The sequence below is a fragment of the Delphinapterus leucas genome, chromosome 13 (assembly GCF_059928025.1).
Source record: "Delphinapterus leucas isolate spDelLeu-1000000601 "Yukka" chromosome 13, BTC_Dleu_Yukka2, whole genome shotgun sequence".
Classification (NCBI taxonomy): Eukaryota; Metazoa; Chordata; class Mammalia; order Artiodactyla; family Monodontidae; genus Delphinapterus; species Delphinapterus leucas.
Window position 1 is genome coordinate 73,575,393 of NC_143141.1, and position 19,277 is coordinate 73,594,669.

The window sequence follows — 19,277 nt, forward strand, 5'->3', positions numbered from 1 at the left end:
TTCAGTCACCAGCCAACAGGCCTGGGACACTAAAGACAAACACTGTTTATTGATCTGCAAATCAGAATTTCCTCACTGGAAATCTAGTTAAATCTCCAGCTTCCACAGATGCCTAGATTAACCTTTACCCCAAGTATCCTACTTAAGACCCAGTAGTACAAAGGGGCTTGTCTGTCTTGGTACCAGTGAGAAGATCTCTATAATACCTCAGGTCCGCTGAGGAGGTACAGGAAAGTGGAATGTTGACCCTTATTTATTCTGTACGTCACATCTCATTAAAAATATTTCTTAGAGGTGCTCCAAATTCCTCTGTGATAATGGAATTTAAGTATCATATTTGAATGAAGACATCATCATCCAAGACTTAGAAACCCTTTTGGACTATACAGAGAGATTTGTTTTTTACAGACACTAGAAAAGTTTGGATTTTCGGACAGAGGTCTGTCATCTGGGCTGTTAACATCTCACACTTTCTTTTATAATTTGTTTTATCTGAACCCTGTAGGGAGGGTCATGGGTGGTCAGGAATCCCCCAGAGAACTGTCTCTATCGGTGCTCCCCCAACTTCCCCCAACATTCTCTACTGCCTTGCCTCGGCCACGAGCTCCCCATTTTCAGCATGGACCCGGGCGATCGCCCCAATATCCTTGCAAGTGTGCAACACTTGGTACAGTTCGCTGTCCCGAAGCATATACAAGTCCTTGTAGGTCATGAACATCTGGAACGAGTTGACACCCTTCTCCCTCACCAGGGTCTCCATTTCTGCTTTCACCTGGAGAGCAGAATGCAAAGGCAATGCCACGTGAGTACAGAGGGCCAAGAGGCTGACTGGCAGACGCTGGCCCAGCGCGGAGGAGAGGTGGCTCTGTCGCCACATGACCACCCGCAACCTTGCAGTATCTCACTCTCCTCTCACTCCACAGGCTGCTGTGAGGTCACGTGAGCAAATGGATGCGGAAGTGTTTTGAAAATTGTCCAGCGTGACACAAATATAGAAACGAGATCTGGGCATGTTTCTCCTATCACATAAGCTTGTCCCGTGTTTCTGCCTCCAAATCAGCCTTATTGGTAAATGCAGTAATGACTTTTACACCTGTGGCCAGTTCCCTCCGCCCCCATAACAGAAGGGGTGTTACAGAGAAGGCGTACTAATGCTAAAAATCCAGAGACCTGGGGAAAATCTAACTTAGGGACAAAGCCAAACATGAAGCAAAGCTATGTGAATAAGGAGATTCATCCCAACATTATTTATACTAGGAAAAAATGGAAGAAACATTGGTCCAACAGTAGGAAAATAAATTGTGATTCGTCTACTTGACAGAACATTAAGTGGCCATGGCATCGATGGTCATGAAGACCATGCAGCCAGGTGGAAAATGCTCACACTTAAGAGAAAGAGTTACTATGAAAAAAGACCAGAAGGAAATAAGCTAAAATAACAATAGTGATTGTGTTGGGGTGACTGAATTATGTGCTTCCTTTCTTTTCTATTTTTAAAATCTGTAATTAGAAAAAAAAATTGGTTATTATAAAAAAGAATTAAAAATTCTAGATGCATGAAAATCCTCACAACCTTTGGGGACTTAGGGATAGCTGACTTGGCCTCAGTGTTGCTGGGAATCTGAGCAGACCCTCTCTATTCCAGGCCACTGGAGGAGGGAAGGGAGAGAGGCTTAGGGTAGGGGTCGCCCATCCAGGAGGGTGTCCGAAGTGGACAAAACTTCCATCTGAGATAAAGGATGGCTAACATTCAGTGTGGTCTGTACCTTTTAGCCGGTACCAGGAGGGGGATCTTCATGTGTGAGTTTGGGGGGTTCCAAGGCCTTTCATAAGCACCAGTTTGGATATAATGGAAGAGACTGTGTAAGCCCCACACTCAAGGCTTGTACCTGAGGGCAGAAGTACAGCCAGGCTTTTAAGTCACTGTCTCAGAATGGAGCCAGGCCCTTTAGATCAGGATCCACAGCTGGAGAACTTTGCAAAATCTCTTAATGCTTATTTATTGTTAAGATTCCAGGGCACCCACTCAAGTACTGAGTGGCACACGGTGATTAATGAGCACTTGATGAAAGAATGAATATCCAGGTTGCTTCCCTGGGGTAAGAAGCAGTAAAACTCCAGAAGTGAAGCAAAATCTAAATGCCTGTATATCTGTATTCAGGAAGAACGAGGAAGAGGGAATCGGGGAGCAGGGACTCCTCCGATTGCCCTGGGGCCTGGGCAACAGGAGGCCAGGAAAGCCAGGGGCACAGAGGCTGAGCTGAGAAAGGGTCCAGTGGGAGCCACACACCAGGAGCAAACTCAGGGTGCCCAGAGCAGGAGCTGGGGCCCAGCAGGGAAAAAGCACCCCAATCCATTCTTACCAGGTGGCACTGAGCCAGGACGGGGCCCTCCGTTCTGAGACCTCAGGGCTGTCACTCCAAGCGCAAGATGATGTGACCCTCAGGGCTGACCCTTACTGAGCTTGCTACTCAGTAGCAACCCCTTAGGGGTTGCTACATAAGTGACACCTTAGGTAGAGCGTCAGGACATGCTGAGCGCCTTGTGGTCAGAGCGCTGGGAAATTGGCTCTTTAAATTAAGCTAAACAGGCCTCCCCCCTTATAGAATCATAAGTGTTTTTTCTTTTGGCATTTGGAGGAGTTAGGATGGAGGTGGGAGGGGTGTTCCACACCGCAGGACAGCATCACCCCCCCAGCTGGCTCTCACCAGATGGCCCCTCTGCCAAAAAGAGCACTGGTTCTTCTTTTGGGGTTCCACCCAGTGCTGTTACCTTGGGTGCCCACCAGGGGATCCCCACATGGAGGGCGTAGTCACAGCAGACCTTGGGGTCAGCCAGGCCCCGGCACTTCTCGTAGGCATCCACAAGGGAGGTCTCCTTGTCAGGCAGGACGTGGCCGATGATCATGGTGGTACCTCCAACTAGTGCTGCCTGAGGGAGACGGGAAAAGCAATCGCGTCACATCTCTACCCGCACCCAAGTCACTGACGTGGGGACACTGGGTCCTCAGGTGGACCTTCAGGACAGCCACAGACTCTCCCACACAAGAGGCTGGGAGGCCCAAGTGCAGCAGTGTTTGGGAAAATGTAAGGAGCTGTCAACACAGGAGCCAGGGTGTAATCTTCATCATTGCTGTGGATCCAGCACACAAACCCGCTTCTTCCTCATCTTGGGTTGCAGCTCAGTGCTTGGGAAAAACGACTTAGCGTGTTACCAGCGCCTACATTTCCAAATGGGAAGATTCCCCCCAGACAATTTCTGACCAACTTGAATAGGTAGATGATGCAATCAAATGTCTACCATAATGTAATATAAGTCTGTTTGTAATATTATTTTAGTTACACGTATATACGTAAACCATAGTAAAATGTTAATTTGACTATATTATTTTGTTTTATTCGCCCACATTTCATGAAACAATTCTATTCAAAGTTTTTATAGGCATCTTCACATCAGGGTCTTTGTCTTCAGTTTTTCCAAGAACATTAACTTCATTTCCATCTGTCTTGTTTGAGATAGAGCATTTTAGGTCCCCGTACGATCTGTCAGTGAAAAAATGATCCTATCCACAACCTCCACGAGATACCACTTAAAAAGAAATCTTTAAAAGGTCTCATTTGCAATCACAAACAATGCTCCCAGGAATAATTACTAAATCTGTATTAAAGGTCTGCCCCCACGTACTTTTTTAAAAACCAGTTTGGTCAGGTGACCTCCATGAGCTTCCTAAACTAGCATTGACCAAAGGCTATTCCAGGCTAATGGGTTGTTCTCCAAAAAAACTTTATTAAAATAAAAATTGAGACAGGTCCCATAATATGTGAAACTTTATGAGGGCTTTAATATAGGTGACTCTCTTTTCCTGATGAATTAAAATTTGGACAAAACCTACTCTTTTATTTGGATCCCTACAGTGACTGGAATCAGCTCCAAGTTCAAGTCCCTGCTATGCCACCTCCCAGTTGGGTAACCTCAGCCCGGTTACTTGACCTCTGTGATGCAAGAGGTCAAGTATGTTTTTTCTCTTTTAAAATTTTTCATTTATTTATTTTTTAAATATTCTGTTACAGAGTCTTTACCTATACCATGGGACCAGCTTCCTTGCTGGAGAGCTGTGAAAGTCAAGAGAATCATCACTTTGTAAAGTTTTGTCCTAATATGTGTGTTTCATTATTCAGAGTTTAGTTGTTTATCTCTGTTTTCTGTATGGGAGGAAAACAGCACAATGAAACTGTCTTGATGATTTCATGCTTCTCTATTCAGTTAAATTATTGATCACGAAGCAGAAATATTGCTGGAGAATAAGGGACTGAAAAAAAAACTAGTTCAGCGGCCAAGCAACAATTACAATGAAAGCTCTTGCAACACCGATTTTCCACGCTGACCCTGGCTGGGCGGGTGAGACTAGTGCCCTTGTTGTCCTGGGAAACGCAGGGGCCTGACTTCTTGCATAGCTTAAAGCAACCAACAGAGGGTGCTAGTTCTGAGGCTCACACGCAGGAATTGTGATGTGGGAGACGGAGAGAAGGGGAAGAGCAGCAGATTGTAGCTTTACTAGCTGGCTTCTATTTCTGATTTTGCTGGATTGTGCCAGAATGATTCACCCTCGTAGCAGGTGGTTGTACTCTATTTTGTCCTGAAATGCATTTCTTGCTTTTATGTGTGGACACGGGGGTGTCTGGTATATTGGGATGTTACACACTAAATTGTCTTACTTCTGTGGTTCTAGATTGTTTTCCTTTGCACTCCCTCATCTGTCTGTAGACTTGCATAGAAGAAAAAGGGAATATGGAGACAGCACAGTGGAATAAGAGAGCCAAGACCGTTCTTAGCATCTGTGGGCTTCTGAGAGTAGAAAAGGAGGTCTACCTAACAAACTGTTAACACAGCGTATACTCTGTTCTCCTACTCTAACAGATAATGTTCATAATGACTCAGAAGGCCAGGCTTGAGTTCAGAATTCTCAGAATGCTTGCAGTTCTGAGCTACACTCTAGGGGATGTTGGCCTTCAGCCTCTGCGTCTGCCTCTAGCCCATACTCTCCAACTCCGGTTATGTGTCCTGCAGCCCCTGGATCTAAGCTCTTCTCACTCCTGCAAGATGCCACCCTGGGGCTAGGCGTGCACAGAGTGGTGGTCTGGCCCCCAGAAGGACAGATTCAGGCTCATGTAGGCCCTGGCAGTGCTCAGGCCCTTTGTCAGGGGATTCCAGGGCCCCAGAGTGTGGTCCAGGATTGGGACAGTGGGCTCTGGGCAGACGTGGGGGAGCTGCCTGTAGTCCAGAGCCCATGGCAGAGACTCCTCTTGCCTGGGTCCAAGGATAGTAACTGAAAAGTTCTGGATGGAGTCAGAAGCATCCGGCAGAGGTCCTGACTTTCCCAGTTGCTGGTTGTAATCCTGTGTGCCTGCTCTGCTCTGCACTCACCGCTGGGGGCCCACAGCAGCTCAGGTGGCAGTGGTTGTGAGAACCTCCATAAGCTGGGAAGGGGCATATAAATATCTGGAAAAATCATTGCTGCTGTTACCCCAGGCCTCAAAGCAAAAGTTTAATGGGATCAGTAAACACTTTCCCAGCTGCGGGTTCGGGATCCCAGACCAGATGCTGGATGCACTAGTGCTGCTTTCCTCCCAGGCAAGATGCACACAGAGCTGGCTTCTAAAATATGCACAGTTCCCACCCACGGGATGAATGCTGACAAGCTCAGTCTTCGCAGGAATGTGATATCACAGATGTGACAGACCTTTTTACTGTCATTCCACACAAAACAGCCTTGTACAAATCAACAGCAGAGCGTGATGCAATCCTGTTCCGGAGGCTTTCGAAAGGATTATATTTACGATAATCAAAAGGAAAGGTGACTGTGTGGCTGCTGAATGTTCATAACTGTCTTTATGCAAGAAAAGTAAAGCTGTGAAAGATCTGAAGAATCAATAGAAATGATGTTCATGGAGGCTAAGCCTTCACATGGAACAAGGGTGATGCTATAACGAGTGAAAAAGACAGAATTCAATAAGCATACCCAAGATACTTAGAAGTATGTTTAAACACACACACACCCACACAAAGAAAACAAAAATAGAAGGAAATATACCAAAACATTAACAATGACTGTTTTTGGATGATGAGATTCTGAGTAATTTATTTTTTCTAATTTTCTGAAATTTATTTCATAGACTATATTACTTTCATAATACTGTATACATAAAAAAATTAATTTGGAGGAAACTAAAACTACTTAAAATTTAGTTAACCGTGTTTATGTATTTAAAATACTTTCTTTTAAAGTTATGTATGAAACATTTCAACCACACAGTAAAAGTACAGAACATAATACAACACATACCCATGAACGCACTACTCAAATTGAACAGATGTTAGCTTTTTACTGTATTTACCTTACATGCTTTTTAATTTAAAAAATGAAAGAAAATGTTTCCAGTACAACTGGAGCCCTCCATCCTATTCCCATCCCTTAACCCTGAGGTTGATATAAATTTCTCCCATCCATGTTTTTATGCTTTTACTATATTTGTTTTGCAAATCTGAAAAATGTACACAAGTGGTATTATACCGTCCATGTCCTTTTGCAACTTGCTTTTTTTATTTGACAGAATTAAGATTCATTTATGGAGACAGACACGACCATGGAACAGCTAACACACTAGGGCCTACTGGAGCCTGGTGCCTGACTGAAGTGGCCATTTATCAACCCAGGCCCTTATTTTTTGACATAAACTTCTGTCCAGCCAAGCATTCCCCACTGTGTATGTGGCATTCATTTCTATTGTGAACGTGAGACTTCACATCTCTCACTGTTAAGTTAATATGGACTTTAGGACCATTTGTTTAACCAACAGACGCAGCAGCGTCATACACATTTGGCAGGATATGAAACATAATTTTACTATTTCAAAGGGTTACCATTATTTTGTTTTTGATATTTATGACATACCGCTGGGTAAATCTGGGTTTATTTGATGCCCAGTCATGTCACATCCACTTGTTCCCTAAGAAAAACCAGTATTCTTTTTTTTTTTTAACATCTTTATTGGCGTATAATTGCTTTACAATGGTGTGTTAGTTTCTGCTGTATAATAAAGTGAATCAGCTATATGTATACATATATCCTCATATCCCTTCCCTCTTGCGTCTCCCTCCCACCCTATCTCACCCCTCTAGGGGGACACAAAGCACCGAGCTGATCTCCCTATGCTATGCAGATCCTTCCCACCAGCTATCTATTTTACATTTAAAACCAATATTCTTAATGGTAATCCATTTCATGTCATAGTTTCCAGGCATACGCTTGGCAGGAACTTGTACTGAACTCAACCTAAACCTGTTATTATAAATGTCATCTTTATGCTTCAGAAGTTATCAGACCACTGTGGGCACATGGCGGTCTCCGTATTGACCAGGGACCTGCTCAGCAAATTGGAAAGAAATTTCAGATATAATTTATTTGCTGACATCACAGCGTTGGAAAGAACAGTGCATTGGCCTTTCCTGGTTTTGTCAGGACAAAGATCTTTGGAGAGTCATTCTCTACCATCTTCTCTGTTGCTGCGGCTCTAATCACGTTTTGCTGAGTTCCCCGTAGCAATGTTTTTTCTCTACCCCTCCACCTTGCCCCCCAAAGGGAAAGGCTTGGTTCTCTGGCTCCAAGGCCAAGAACCAATAGATCAAGGCACAAACTTTGTACCCTGTTGTTGAGAAGGCACTTGGGCCAGAGCTTACCTGTGGGGTTTTTCATTGGGGGTGGCGTAGGGACAACCTGTGAACATATTTTCACACTAGTGCTCAGAAAATGGGTGTGTTCGGGGGGAGGTGATTGGAATCATAATAGCAGGGTCTGGAGTATCTAGATGTATAGATTAAGGGCAACTCAATCTTCACAGAGGGAACAATCCTACACTGAGAATCAAATAACCAGTATTTGGATGTGCTTTGTAAACTAAGTCCAATGCAAATGTTTCGACATTTCTTAATGCAGTTGAGAAAGCCATCACTTGTTCAGATGGATCTGCTTCTCTTGGAATTGCTGAACCACTTCCTTTTCTTTTCACATTGAATGTATCTTCCATCTTTTATTCATACTCGCTCAAAGTAGAAGAGAAAAAAAAAATAACCAGATCAGTGGTTTCTCTCTTGCTCTGAATAACTTCCTTGCCCTTCAGGGATCTTGTTAGCTGCTCTCTGGCCCTCAGGAAAGCCAGCTCTTAAGCAGCACCACTCCTTGGGATGTGAGAGGCTCCCCAGAGAAGGGCCTGAGCATTTCGTCAAGTGAGATGATGTATGTATGGTACCTAGAACCATGCCTGGCACTCAGTAAACACCTTTCTCATCCTGAAACATACGCCCACCAGCCAACACCAGCTCCGTGGGTATGTGGCTTGGGCAGTCCCACAGTGCCCTGTGTTCAGACTGGCTCTGTCCTGGTTTAATCTCTGCTGTCATCTTGAAATTCTTAATAGTATTTAAACAAGGAGTCCATTTTTATCAGCTACATTGACCTGATCTAGGGAGATCACGCTCTTAACAGGATTACGCTGGCTTCAATGCCAATTCATCCAGCTCACACTGGGGGCTCAGGACCCTGACGCTTTCTCCGATAATTCCCTTCAAGGCCGCTTGAATGCTGACCACTGCTCCAACCTCTTTTAGAGTCTCCCCAACACCTTTTATCAGATGCCCCTTTTCTCTGAAAAACAAACAAAACAACACAAACCCTCCCTGCAACCAGCTTTTCTCCAGGACACCAAGTGATACATGATTGTTCCTTGGGACCACCCACTGTCCCTCTAGCTACATACAGCTCCCAAGCCTTTTCTTGACCTTTTGAGCTCATTCTTCAGCTGACTGGTTTTTCTCTAAATTGCACATTTATAATTAACTGCACTTCTCAATTTCCTTTTACTTTTCACTCCTACCTTCTGGGTCCCAGCCTCTATTACTTCATCTAGGGCATGGTCCCACTTCTGACCTTGCAATGCTCTCACTGTTAAGCATTACCATATCTAAAACTCACCCTTCATTCTTTGAATTTTCAGCAGAGGAGACAGGCAACATTCAATCTGCAATATACCTTGGGAAAAGGACATTTTCCCACACTTAACCTGCTTGCCATTAAAAAAAAATTTATTTACTTTATTTATTTATTTTTGGCTGCGTTGGGTCTTCGTTGCTGCGCGTGGGCTTTCTCTAGTTGCGGCGAGCGGGGGCTACTCTTCATTGCGGTGTGCGGGCTTCCCATTGCGGTGGCTTCTCTTGTTGCACATCACGGGCTTTAGGCACGCGGGCTCAGTAGTTGTGGCTCACGGGCTCTAGAGAGCAGGCTCAGTAGTTGTGGCTCACGGGCTTAGTTGCTCCACGGCATATGGGATCTTCCTAGAACAGGGCTCGAACCCGTGTCCCCTGCATTGGCAGGCAGATTCTTAACCACTGCACCACCAGGGAAGTCCCCGGCTTGCCATTTTTAAAACACACTAATGCTATATTTAGAGGCAAAATAGTAGCGTGACAAGAACCAGACTTTAAGGCAGGCAGATCTAGGTTTAAATCCTAGCTCCATCACTTATGGTTATAAGATCTTGGGCAAGTTATGTAATCTCTTTGAGCTTCATTTTCCCCATTTGTAAAATGGAGTAATAATACACCCCTTGTGGGGTTACCATGAGGATTAAATGAGATAATGCACGTAAAGCACCTGGGACAGCACCTGCACATAGTAGGAGCCCAATAAATACTAGTGATTTATACTACCATTATAGCTATTTTAGTTAATAAACAATAAGCATAGTTTGTAGGTAGCATGAATGTGCACACCGTGTTATACGTATCAGATGCTCCAGAAGAAGTGAGAGATATAAGTACCTTAAGGCGCTTAGAGTCCAGTTAGCAAACAGGACAGGAAAAACGTTCATTTCTAATAGAAATGACTCCAAAATAATGAGAGTACAAAGCAGCACAAGATAACATTCCTCAATGGTGACGGCAACATCAAGTTCAACAGACCAGAGGAGGGGAAGGACACAGTAGGATGGGCAGGCTGAGAGCTGGAAGGGGGCAGGATGAGACACTCTGGGGTAGGAAATGATGTGGGCAGAGCCGGCGACACAGCCAGAGGACAGAGAATAGATCTTTGGTCTTGGCTGAGGCAAACTGTGTGGACCTTGATGAACTTGGATTCCATCAATCAGCAAAGTTTAGCAACTTGTGTGTGTGGAGGTGGTGGTGATGAGGGGGCTTCGGGAGTGTGGGGTTTAGGAGCACATTTACAGAGAGGACTCTGGTCACCCCCATCCCTGGACATGTCTGTAGTCACAGCAGGCTTCTGGGTATGAAAATCAGACTCCAGAACATGGCCCTGACTGCTCAGTGCAAACTCGACTGCAGTGCTGAGATGATGGACCCCAACCTGCGGACTGGGATGAATGACATATGGGAAACCTGTTTCGGGGAAGAAGTAGCAGCCAGGTTTGATGACAGAAGAGGAGAGGATGTAAATAACAGGGGAGGTTTTATGCCTGTGTGGCTGAAAAAATAGTATCAGGAGAGGAACAACCAAATTTAGGAGGGAAGAGAGTCTTTAGAAATCTTAGTGCAGAGCTGACGGAGGGACCATGGAGCAGATGAAAACTGCTAATTATAACCAACATCCATTGAGCACATACTCTGTGGCTATTTAATTCTCACAACAGTCCTGTGAAATATGTATTATTGGGCTTCCCTGGTGGCGCAGTGGTTGAGAGTCTGCCTGCCAATGCGGGGTACGCGGGTTTGAGCCCTGGTCTGGGAGGATCCCACATGCCGCGGAGCAGTTGGGCCCGTGAGCCACGATTACTGAGCCTGCGCGTCCGGAGCCTGTGCTCTGCAACAAGAGAGGCCACGATAGTGAGAGGCCCGCGCACCGCGATGAAGAGCGGCCCCCGCTTGCCACAACTAGGGAAAGCCCTCGCACAGAAACGAAGACCCAACACAGCCATAAATAAATAAATAAATAAATTTAAATCATATGGGCTTCTAAGAAGATCTCTGCTTAAAAAAAAAAAAGAAAAAATATGTATTATTCTCCCCATTATTCAGATGAGGAAACTGAGGGTTGATATTCATATCTACTAGGCTGGGAAGGACATCTCTTCCCATTCATTTAGGAGGGGGATGGATAGAGGAGGAGATGAGCTGAGGTGACATGGAGGAGAGCTGAGGGTGCCCAGGCCCTTGGTCCCAGACTTCTTAGCAAAACAGAGGAAAGGTTTTGGGAAAATTAGGAGTGTCAGTCTGAGCCAAGACGAGGTTTAAGAAAACTGTATGGGAAATGCACTACAGAATCAACGAGGGAGGGCTGAAGTAAACTTGCCATATTATAAGGGGACAGTTCCATGAAGCCAGGAGCTGGGACAGAGAAAGCAGGCTGGGATTGCTGAGGGAGTGGGGAGTCCAGGGACGGACTGACAAAGGCATCCAGGTGGAGGTCCAGCACAGCCAAAAATGGGGAGGGGTCCCAGAGCAGAGTTGGTTTGGGGCTTAGAGTGACATCTGAACTTTTATGTTTGTTAGAAATACAGTTGGATTCTCCGATGGTACGTGAAGGCAGGGTGCTCTGGTGGGCGAGGCCTGAACTCTGGAGCCTGGCACACCTGGGTCCAAGGTCTGGCTTTATCGATGAGGAGTCCTGTGGTCTTGAGCCAGTAAGCTCTGGCTTGGGAGGATGGGGGTGCCGTTCCTGGAAGGAGGGGTCCCCGGGAGAGGAGTGGGGTTGTGGTGGATGCGTTGGGTTTGGGGCAGGTGCACGGAGGTGTCTAGGCTGTAGCTGTAAGCCTGGGAGTCATCAGTGACAGATCACCTGGGGAGAGAAGGTGGGGAGGGGGAGAAGGCAATCTGGGATAGGATCCTGAGAAGCAACCACAGAGGAGAGGAGTAAGACAGACAAGACCACGGAAGGAGACTGGAAAGGAGAGTCAAGAGGCAGGAGGGAGAGCAGGCTGGCATGGGGTTATGGAAGCCAAGAAAACCCTGTCACCAGCGCAACAATCTCCCTGGCTCACTGGTTTCAAGAAGAGGTGAGCTGCCCTAGAAGTTAAGATGTCTTCGAGGGAAACCCAAGCTCCCCTTCCCAGATGCGAGCGTACCAGGGTAGCCTTCTGGTCTCAGGGACAGTGAACACATCTGCTTGGGAAGCCCTGATATAAGCCTGCCTGGCCCCTGCTCAACAGGTAGACCCTGGGCACACAGGACACAGCCAGCTGCAAGCGCTGCTGAGAGACAGAAAGGTAGGGATTCAGTGTGAAATCCCCATCCGCCCTCCTCCCTTCAGCCCCATCAATAAAGAACAGGCCTGACTGCTATGCTGTGGGGAGCAGCTGGGTCAGGCGCAGGTCAGACCAGGCTGTGCAAGAGCTCTTGCTGCCCCTTCCCTTCTGTTGCAAATTCCTGAAGACAAAGAGGTGCTGGCTGTCTCCAGGGCTGCTTGTGCAGTGGCCTTGTGGCAGGAAAGCTAATTGCAAAGGGAAAGATGGCTCCTCGCTCTGGATTCTCAACCCTGAAGGGGCCCAGGGCAGCAGGGGAATAACCCCCACTATAGAAACTTTGGGATGAAACTAGACCCAGAGAAAATCTCCTGAAGGGATGCAGACCAACACGAAGTGCTCCAGGAGAGGGTCACCTGCACAGCCAAGTGCTGCCCTCACCTAAGCTTCATGACCACCGTGTTGCACAGATGTTTTTACCATCTCGGTTTTTGAGACATAAGCCAAGACTGGGATCCAGGTATTTTTATTCCAAATCTCACACTCTTCCGTAACCCTGAGAATAGATTTGATACCAACAAATAGCAACTAAGCACAGAGCTTCATAGCCTGGGGCAATCCCAACTGCAGATTCAGGGTCTCCCACCTGGTATACTTAAAATAGACAACAGACAAGGAAGTATATACATCAGCCCTAACATTTTCTCATTTTAGAACTAGGAATACATGAATACCAAATGGTGGGAGAAATGTAAAAGGATGCATAGTTTTTATCATGAGACGATGCACATTTCTGTGGTTAAGACATTTCCTTTAAACCTGGGAATGAATTGTTAATTCCCAGACCCAACAGACTAGCGTGTCCCGGGGACACAGAAGCTAGCAAAAAGTGACACCACTCCCGCGGAAGCCATTGGGCCACTGTGGCAGTTAGCACCTAGGCTGAACTCACGTTCAGGAGAGAAATGAACATTTACTGACAGCCTGCTTTGTGCAATGTTCCTAATATTATTCATATTTATTATCTTATTTGATCCTCAGAATGACCCTGTAATTTAAAGCAAGGACTCAAACAGATATCTGTGTACCCGTGTGCATAGCAGCATTACTCATAATAGCCAAAATGCGGAAGCAACCAAGTGTCTATCGACAGATGAATGAATAAACATAATGTGGTACGTACATAAAATGGATGTTATCCAACCTTAAAAAAGGAAAGAAATTATGACACGTGCTCCAACATGGTTGAAACTTGAGGACATTATGCTCAGTGAAATAAGCCAGTCATAGATGGACAAAAAAATGTATGATTCCACTTCTACGAGGTATCTAGAATAGTCAACTTCATAGAGATGGAAAGTGTAATGGTGGTTGCCAGGGGCTGGGAGGAGTGGGGGATGGGAAAGTTAGTATTTACGGAGTACAGAATTTCAGCTGGGGAAGAGGAACAAGTTCTGGAAATGGATTATTGTGGTGACAACACTGTGAACGTACTTAATGTCACTGAACTGTACACTTAAAAATGATTGAAATGATAAATTTTATGTTATATATATTTTATCACAATAGAAAATTTAAAAATATATGACTCTGTAGGGTAGAGGTTACTCCTCTCGTCTTACAGATAAGAAAAATGGGGCACAGAGGAAATCATGCAGCCAGACTGAATGAGGGTCTATCTGCCGCTAGCATCCTAGGTTTCCTTTACATTATGCTGCCCCTTCTAGAGCTCAAGATAGCCCTGGTCTGACTGCGGGGCTCCCTGGCTCCTAGATTCCTCTGTCAAAGGATGGAGAAAAGCCCAAGTGAAATTGGACCTAACTGCAGTTTAGAAACAGAGGGGTAGGTGTGGCTTGGGCTTCAATTACAGGGCTAAACCTGAGAATTGTGCCAACATCTAAAATTATGAAATGAGGATCTCCAGGCATCTCTCTAATCCAGAATGATTATCTTCACTGCCGAGCATCCAATTTAAATCATTGTGTTTAATACAAAGCCACAGAACAGAGCAGGCTGTCTCCCGACATGCAGTTACCATGGAGACCGGAGATGATCCTCAGAGAGAGTTATGTGGCGGAGAGAACGTGGCTGCCAGCTTCTGAGAAGCTAGGGGGCCAGGGGAAACCGTTCTAAAATAGAGCCCGGAGACGCCCTTTGTCATCTTCCTCCTTAGCAAAGCCCCTTCTAATCCCAAAGCGGGAAAGCTTACAGGTAAGCAGGTCATGACCATCTTTATTAAAAGTCCAGACTGCCCAAAGATGACAGACACGAGGGGTTTGTCAACAATCCAGAAATAAACCACATGTGACCCCATCTGCTCTCTTTCCCTTATCTACTCCAGTGTTGGCGAGTCTTCATTTTGGTCCCAAAGCTCAGTGATAATAGTGCCATCAAGCTGCCGAGGAAGGCTGTCCTGAGGCCGTGCTAGGTGCTGACGCTGGGGAATGCGGGCTGGCGTCTGCTCTGGGAGGCAGGGAGGCCTATGCCTGTACTTGCTAGCTTGGAAAGGCATTTCACTCCCTGAGACTCAGCTTCTCCACCTGCAAAGGAAGGAAAATAAGGCCTGCCTGAGGGGGGCTTTAAAGATCACGATACGTGTATAAGGGATACAGAAATGCTGGGCCTGACAGGGCAGTGCAGCCCTGCTGGAGGGGACAGCGGCTGGAAACGTAGCTGCAGGTCCTACGCAGAGCCATGCACTGCCAGATGCCACCTGGGGGTCTGGGAACCCAGAGCCCATGAGAGGCTCTACATGCTCCAGGCTGAACACTGTATTTTCCACACAGCAGGAAAAGTAGACTCTTTGATGGGCCACTATGTCCGGGGCTTAGAGATTCAGAACAAGCGTGCTCTCCCGAATATAAGTCCTAGTTATCTTAAGCCTGGCAAAGTGAGAGTCAGGGCACCAAACCAGGAAAGAGCTACAGCCCAGGCCTGGTGGTAACAAAGGGTACCAAACAGAATGGAAACCTGACAGAGGGAAGGGGAGAGGGTGGCAACAGCTCAGTGGTTAGAATTTCAGTTCATGTAAGTTTTATCCTAACCTGGTCCACTCAGAACTCCCCGGCCCACTTCTGTTCTCCACTGACTAACTGTAAGACAAAGAGGGAGCAAGAGGAAGCAGAATGAACGCTTCCCTGTGACGTCATCACAACTTATTATACATAAAGATATGGGTCATGTGAAGAAAATATATTGAGATCAATATGTAGCCAAGTATCATGGAACATCCTCATGGACCTCATCTGAACCCCCAGCACTCAGTTAAGTTCCTTTTAACACACACACATCACAGATTTTTTTCTCTCCAAATAACTTCAGAAGATTCTAAAGAAAATTCTTAACTTTTGGCTAACAGAAAGGGACCACGCTAAGGGCTGAGAATGTTTATCAAGTGCTTGGTTAATGCACTGAGTTTACTGCTCTCTGAAGTTTTTGGTTTACAGCCTGCGCTAAAAAAGTTTGCTTCCGAGGATATAGAATGGCCAAAACAACGTTGAAAAAGAAGGACAAAGTTGGAAGACTTACACCACCGGCTTTCAGGGCTTACTCTAAAGCTATCATAATCAAGACATTGTGGTATAGGCGTAAAGATAGATACATAGATCAAAAGAACAGAAAAGAGAGTGCAAAAATAGACCCACACATACACGGTCAACTGATTTTTGACAAGGGATGATCTTTTCAACAAATGGTGCTAGAACAATTGGATAGCCATATGTAAAAAAACTGAACCTCAACCCTTACTGGATACCATATATAAAAACTAATTTAAGATGAATCATTGACCTAAATGTAAGAGCTAAGATTATAACACTTCTAAAAGAAAACATAGGAGAAAATCTTAGTGACCTTGGATTTCACAAAAATTTCTCAGTTACAGCATGAAAAACAAACTATGAAAGAAAAAGAATTAATAAATTGAAGTTCAAAATGAAAAACTTTTGCTCTTCCAATGACATTGTTAAGAAAATGAAGAGGTAAGTCATAGCCAGGGAGAAAATGTTTGATTGTGGTAATCTGTTCATGAATTATATAAGTCAAATCATTATGCTGTACATCTTAAACTTATACAGTGCTGTATATAAACTATATTTCCATAAAACTAGAAAGGAAAAAATAAAGATTTACCTATTCTTTATATTTCATAAAAAAAAAAACAAAAAACAAGACCAATGACTCAAAACATAGGGAAAAGATATGAACTCTTCACCAAAGATATACAGAGGGCAAATAAGCACATGTAGAGACATTCAACACTAGGGAAGTGCAAATTAAAACCATAGTGAGCTACCACTGATACATCTGTTAGATGGCTAAAATTAAAAAGACTGACCATAACAAGTGATGGCAAAAATGTGGAGCCTGGAAGGAACAGAAAATGTTACAACCACTTTGGAAACCACTTTGGCAATTTCTTAAAAAGCTAACTGTACACCTACCATATATTCTAGGCGTCCCACTTCTAGGTAATTACACAGGGGAATGTAAGCATGTGTCCACACAAACACTTGTACACAGATATTCATAGTCGCTTTATCTGTAGTTGCCAAAAACTTAATAATGCTAAGTCAGAAACCAGACCAAAAAAGAAATACATACTGTATTTTCCATTATATAAAAATGTGAGAAAATGCAAATTAATCTATAGTGACAGAAAACAGATCAGTGGTTGCCAGCACAGGGAAGGATTACAAGGGACACCAAGAAACTTTGGCTGGGGGGGGGTGGCGGTGATGGATGTGCTTATTATATTAATGGTGATCCTTCGCAGTATATACATATGTCAAAGTGTATCAAACCATACACTTTAAAAATGTGTGGCTTATTGTATGTCAATTATACCTTAATCAAGTTGTTTAAAAAAAAACCATAACACATAGATTAAAAAAAAAAAAAAGTGGCTTCCTGGGCTACCCAATCATGACCTTCTTCATTCTGTACATACTCTTCCCAAGAATAGAGTTCACCAACATTCATCAAGCTTAATTTTATTTTTAAATATTGAGAACACTGTGGAGAGCTTAAATCTAAAGAGGAAAGTTATTTATAGATGAGGGGTTGAATTCATTAATCTCCAGTGGCACTTCCAGCTCTAAAACTGTGTGCACGAGTGAGTGCACGTGTGTGTATGCGAGAGTGCGTGTGTAAGTGTGCGACTGTGAGAGTATGTGAAAGTGTCTGAGTGTGTGTTTAGTGTGAGAGATAAACATTTGTGAATGAGGGACTTCCCTGGTGGTGCAGTGGTTAAGAATCCACCTGCCAATGCGGGAGACATGGGTTTGATCACTGGTCCAGGAAGATCCCACATGCCTCGGAGCAACTAAGCCCGTGCGCCACAACTACTGAGCCTGCGCTCTAGAGCCCGCGAGCCACAACTACTGAAGCCCGCGCACCTAGAGCCCGTGCTCCGCAACAGGAGAAGCCACCACAATGAGAAGCCCGCACACCACAATGAAGAGTAGCCCTGACTCGTCACAACTAGAGAAAGCCTGTGCGCAGCAACGAAGATCCAACACAGCCAAAACAAACAAAAAACCACACTGGTGAATGAGAAAGTTCTTAACTATAGCTGGCCTACAGCTTTATCCTCACATAGTCACCAATTAGGGATCCTTACAGCACCTAATTTTTAATTAACAAGAAATAAAAAAGGATCAGAAGGAGAGAAAAACATGGTTGGCTACAGGGATAACCTGAGGGAACAATGAGGCGGAAACCACGTAAGGGAGAAGATACAGCATCTACACACATTTCTACCTGCCAGTGAACCATTCTAAGATGTGTACCTGACATTCAACACAGAAATATGGCCACTTCAGATAGGAGGCAACCTCAGTGAGGAGAAGAGATATTTTCAACTGAGATTTTTGAAGCCTTCCAGAAGGCCATATTCAAATATTTCTTGAAATATTAAAAAGCATTCAGTCTTTACGAGAAGAAATAGGAGGAAGAAAAATACAACATTCATATACTATATGTATCACTGAAGTATACATACAATACACGATGTATTTTTCTTCTATCTTTTTTTAAATCCCAGAGATGCTGGATGAGAGTATAAAAGCAGAGCTAGTATGAGATATGAAAGGTTTCCAAGATGCTTGGGTTTAATCACAAAGGGTACATTTATCTCTATTCTTGAACCAAAGGTTTTAAAAAGCAGTAATCTCTCTGTATAGATCAATTCTTTGCAAACACTCTTATTCTAGGAAATGAGGAGTGCTTGGTCACCATGGGAGATTTTATTCCAATGCTAGATGTAAAAATTCGTAAGAAATGATAGATCTCTCTTACATTTGTTCTAAGAAGAGTCAACCTGGCCTACATGTTGGCCTGCCAATTAACATAGATGTACAGTGAAAGTTGCGAGCAAGGTTTTGTTATACGAGATACCTGATTTGAAGCAGGACATCTTTAAATAGCTCCTGCTACGTGCTGAGTTTATGACTGGATATTTCTGTTTTTAAGAGAAAGAAAAGAGAAAGAAAATTATCTAGAAGTCATCACCAGTACTATTTAGGCTCCATTTGAAATCCATAACACACACAGTCAACCCTGACAGTAGAGACAGAAACCAATTTTGTAATTCCTATTTGATGTCTAACACTTTAATACGTATGCCTGTGAGGAAACTTCACAAATGGATTTTTCAGGGGTTGGTCCTCAATCATCACGATCTCTTTATTTATTTATTTTTATTTATTTATTTATTTATTTTTTTTGCGGTACGTGGGCCTCTCACTGTTGTGGCCTCTCCCATTGCGGAGTACAGGCTCCGGACGCGCAGGCTCAGCGTCCATGGCTCACGGGCCCAGCTGCTCCGCGGCATGTGGTATCCTCCTGGACCGGGGCACGAACCCACGTCCCCTGCATTGGCAGGCGGACCCTCAACCACTGCGCCACCAGGGAAGCCCCATGATCTATTTATTTAACAAACACTCATGTAGTGCTTAGTAAGCACCAAGTACTATTTTTTAAATATATTTTTTATTTTAAAATTTTTATTCATTTTTTTATTTTTGGCCA

At 44.4% G+C, this 19,277-nt stretch overlaps 1 protein-coding gene across 1 annotated transcript in view; it reads right to left on the reverse strand.

The window, feature by feature from the left end:
• DPYSL5 (dihydropyrimidinase like 5) overlaps window positions 1-19,277 on the reverse strand; it is a 90,329-nt gene that overhangs the window by 23,676 nt on the left and 47,376 nt on the right. Inside the window, exons 3-4 of the mRNA XM_022574254.2 lie at window positions 2,773-2,931; window positions 593-772 (exon numbers count right to left, since the gene is read on the reverse strand). Coding sequence (XP_022429962.1) covers window positions 593-772; window positions 2,773-2,931 — 339 coding nt within the window. The remainder of the gene's footprint in view (window positions 1-592; window positions 773-2,772; window positions 2,932-19,277) is intronic.